The sequence below is a fragment of the Pleuronectes platessa genome, chromosome 5 (genome assembly GCF_947347685.1).
Source record: "Pleuronectes platessa chromosome 5, fPlePla1.1, whole genome shotgun sequence".
Lineage (NCBI taxonomy): Eukaryota > Metazoa > Chordata > Actinopteri > Pleuronectiformes > Pleuronectidae > Pleuronectes > Pleuronectes platessa.
This window is the reverse complement of record NC_070630.1, coordinates 16,683,844-16,688,098: the sequence shown is the minus strand read 5'-3', so window position 1 is coordinate 16,688,098 and position 4,255 is coordinate 16,683,844. Positions and strand designations below refer to the sequence as shown.

General features: G+C 43.8%; 1 protein-coding gene across 1 annotated transcript; it reads left to right on the top strand.

Moving 5' to 3' along the window:
- On the top strand, positions 1-3,803 carry tyr (tyrosinase). The gene is made up of 5 exons (XM_053422922.1): positions 1-828; positions 1,343-1,559; positions 2,603-2,750; positions 3,288-3,469; positions 3,556-3,803. The coding sequence occupies exons 1-5, from the start codon at positions 1-3 to the stop codon at positions 3,801-3,803; spliced, it is 1,623 nt and encodes a 540-aa protein (XP_053278897.1).
- Positions 3,804-4,255: the final 452 nt, after the last annotated feature.

Sequence of the window (4,255 nt, the reverse complement as noted above, 5' to 3'; positions counted from 1 at the left end):
ATGAGGACTGTGTTTGTATCTGCACTCCTGCTGCAGCTCCTCGGGACGTCTTTCTGTCAGTTTCCTCGCCCGTGTGCCAACTCAGAGGGACTGCGGACCAAAGAGTGCTGCCCGGTATGGGACGGTGATGGCTCAGCCTGCGGCGCCATGTCAGGCCGTGGTTTCTGCAACGAGGTGCTGGTCTCAGATGAGCCCCACGGGCCCCAGTACCCGCACCGTGGGATTGACGACAGAGAACGCTGGCCTTTAGCCTTCTTTAACCGGACCTGTCACTGTGCTGGAAACTATGGTGGCTTCAACTGTGGAGAATGCAGGTTTGGTTACTGGGGTTCGAACTGTGCAGAGTACAGGGAATCGGTACGCAGGAACATAATGACCATGTCGACTGCCGGGCAACAGAAGTTTGTCTCTTACCTGAACCTGGCTAAAAACACCGTCAGCCGAGACTATGTCATATCCACAGCCACCAGAGCAGAGATGGGCGAGAACGGGGAGAACCCCATGTTCTCTGAAATCAACACCTATGACCTGTTTGTGTGGATGCACTACTACGTGTCCCGGGACGCCTTCCTGGGAGGGCCGGGGAACGTATGGACCGACATCGACTTTGCCCATGAATCTGCGGCCTTCCTGCCGTGGCACCGAGTCTTCCTGCTTCACTGGGAGAATGAGATCAGGAAGCTGACAGGAGATTTTAACTTCACCCTCCCGTACTGGGACTGGAGGGACGCCCAGTCCTGTGAGGTTTGCACCGATGCTCTGATGGGTGGACGCAGCTCCCTCACTCCCAACATCATCAGCCCCGGCTCTGTCTTCTCCTCATGGAAGGTGAGATCATATAATTGTCTCTTTCTGACGCTGAGAGAAAACATACTGTACCTGTTTTGGTGGGAGCAAAATGTCCTTATTCGATGTTGAGACACTAAGAATTACTTTCCTCCTAATATAAATAATTGTTTTGTCTCTATGTCATCCTGCAGGTTTGTTGTCTTAAATCTCATTTTGTCTCTTAAACCAAAGAAATTACACAGAGACACATTTATTGAGACAAATTGAGAATTTTTTTGAGAATTCATCCTCAAGTGATCCAAACAGAGTCAAATGTGAGAGTGGAAATCCTACTCAAAGTCTTTGTCATATTTATTCTGAGTTATTATGAATAAAACAGTGCATCTACGGTGAAACACTCTTATCTCTCCGAGGATTTCAGTTCCTCATGAATAAAAGTAAATATTCCTGTAGGAGAGCCAATTGACTCAACGTCAAGTACACAGGCACTTTAACTGAACCATCTGTCTTTCTCTCCCTGTGTGTGTGTTTGTGTGTGTTTGTCTGTGTGTAGGTGATCTGCACCCAGCCAGAGGAGTACAACAGTCGAGAAGCATTGTGTAACGGCACCGGTGAGGGCCCACTGCTGCGCAATCCCGGCAACCATGATAGGAGCCGCATTCCTCGACTCCCAACGAGAGCTGACGTTGATTTCACTGTGGGCCTCACTGAGTACGAGACGGGGACCATGGACCGGTTCTCCAACTTGAGCTTCAGAAACGTTCTGGAGGGTAGGAGTGGCGGACACACACACACACACACTAAGTTTGTCTTTCTGTCCTTTCATACTTTTTCATCAAATTATATGAACATCTAGTGAATGAGTTTTGATTTAAACATGTGTCAATCTCTTTATTTATACGTTCAAGCTCAAATATAGACATGTACACTTGAAAACCCTTAGTAATCCCAGAGATTTTCATATTCCTATTGTCCTACATATAGAGAGAGATATTTAAAATATGCATTTAATTATAGCATGCAAATTTGAATATTTCACCTGAAAATTTGTCATTCAGTAATCTTTGTTCACAAAAAAACGTTTATTCAGCAATATATTGGTGCTCAAGGGTGATACAAGTCAACACAAGTGTCACACTGATAGTTGCCTTGAATTACTTTCCGTTACAATCACACAGGGATTCTATTACAAACTAGAAAATAAGTTCTCGATGTAATTCAGCAGACAGGTAGTCTCATGTGATGTCACCCACTCGATCCTGTTCCAATTGCCAACCATTATCAATTCGAAAAACTGATAATAGAAAAGTAGAAAACATCAATAATCAAGTTTATTCATTTGTGATCTTTTGAAAAGTTTAATTAAGTCTGAATATAATGAGTAGTGGAAATCTCACAGTGCATGGTGAATGCCTTAGGAGATCTTGACATTTCTTATATTGGGAAACACTATGTTGAATATTTTAACTTAGGCAACAATCCCACCAATTATTGCTTGCATAGCCAGGGGCTTCAAACCAGTCAAAAGCTCAACACGTTCAAAAGTTCCATTTTGTTGTGTGTGGTGTGGTAAACATCACCCATTCAGCTAATGAAAAGCCACTCACACTTTTCCATTCCCTCCCGAACTCATTCGAAAATATCTCTCCAAATATCCGGGTTCTTATCTCTGTAATAACACCTCCACTCTGTTTTTCACTTTCAATTACCTGTGTGTCCCCGTCCCATCCGCCTTTCTACACCTCTACCATTGTTACTCTTTCTCCTCTTTCTCACTCCCTGTTTTTTCTCTCTCCCTTTCCCGCCCCTACAGGCTTTGCCAGTCCAGAGACAGGCATGGCGGTGCGGGGCCAGAGCACCATGCACAACGCCTTGCACGTCTTCATGAACGGCACCATGTCCTCGGTGCAGGGTTCAGCCAACGATCCAATATTCTTGCTGCACCACGCTTTCATTGATAGGTATGGGACTACACACACTTTCCTCTGAGGACACACAGGGACAGTGGACTCATTAGGGTTATGAAAGTATGGTTATTTCTATTTAAAGATAAAGAGACTATTTGTGTTTAATGCTGAACAAAAAATACATTTGTCCAATAAATGAAAGAGGGAGGAAACAGGAAGTAGGAGAAAAAAGTAGGCAAAAGGAAACATGTATATGGGAAGTGTATGAATGGTGTGACAGGAGGAATTGAGAATAAATAATAGATCTATTACTAGTAATGCTATTTGTAAGTTTTAAGGAATATCTTAATTAAGACATTGGTTACAATGGTTATTAGTCATTCATTTTAATGGTTTTATTATAGAAAATACACACTTACCCATATAAAATGATTTTAAATCACTTGTTAAAATTCAAATATCCAACCCTACTGTTCCTATATTATCCAAAACCCTTATATATATACTCCACTAACTTTATCAGGTCCTTATACGCTCCTCCCTCTTTTTCCTTTAATATCTCCAATCCTCTTTATCTCTCCTTCCATCCAGTATCTTTGAACGCTGGCTCAGGACCCACATGCCTCTACGGGCCAGTTACCCCTTCGCCAACGCCGCCATTGGACACAATGATGGCTACTACATGGTGCCCTTCATGCCTCTCTTTAGAAATGGAGAGTACTTCTTGTCCAACAAGGCTCTGGGATTCGAGTACGCCTATTTGCTGGACCCTGGTCAGTACTAAGCAACAATCATGTCCAGTGAATGAGTGTTTCTAAGATATTTATAGTAAAACGTTGTCTTGTCTGTCTCACCACAGGACAGAGGTTTGTGCAGGAGTTCCTGACGCCCTACCTCGAGCAGGCCCAGCAGATCTGGCAGTGGCTCCTGGGGGCCGGGATCCTTGGGGCCCTCATCACCGCGGTCCTCGCTGCAGTGATTGTTGTCTCAAGGAGGAAGTGGAAGCGTAACCAGAGGAGGAAGAGGGCGTCAAGCTACGGAGAGAGACAGCCACTACTGCAGAGCAGCTCAGAGGAAGGCTCGGCCTCATATCAGACTAATCTGTAACACACACACCTTTAACATACTGTTACGTGAATGAGCAAACTATTAGGACCACATGATTACATGAATCAAATCAAATGAATAAGATGAATCTTTGTTTTTAATGCCTGAGAATAAATCAATTTAGATTTTCCAATATAGGTACAGAAGACTCTTTAAAGGCAGTTCACCAAAATCTCCAAAAAGTACATATATCTCCCTCATAGTATTTGGCAGACAGCTGTGTGTGTGTGTGTGTGTGTGTGTGTGTGTGTGTGTGTGTGTGTGTGTGTGTGTGTGTGTGTGCGTGCGTGTGTGTGTGTGTGTGTGTGTGTGTGTGTGTGTGTTTATGTCAGTGTGTGTGTGTGTTTGTCTGTTCTTGAGATACCCACTAATATATCTGCTCATCTGCCTTTGCACAATGGGGGTGAATTGAATGTAATTTGTGCTGGTCATAGCACATGTTAGGAAAACAA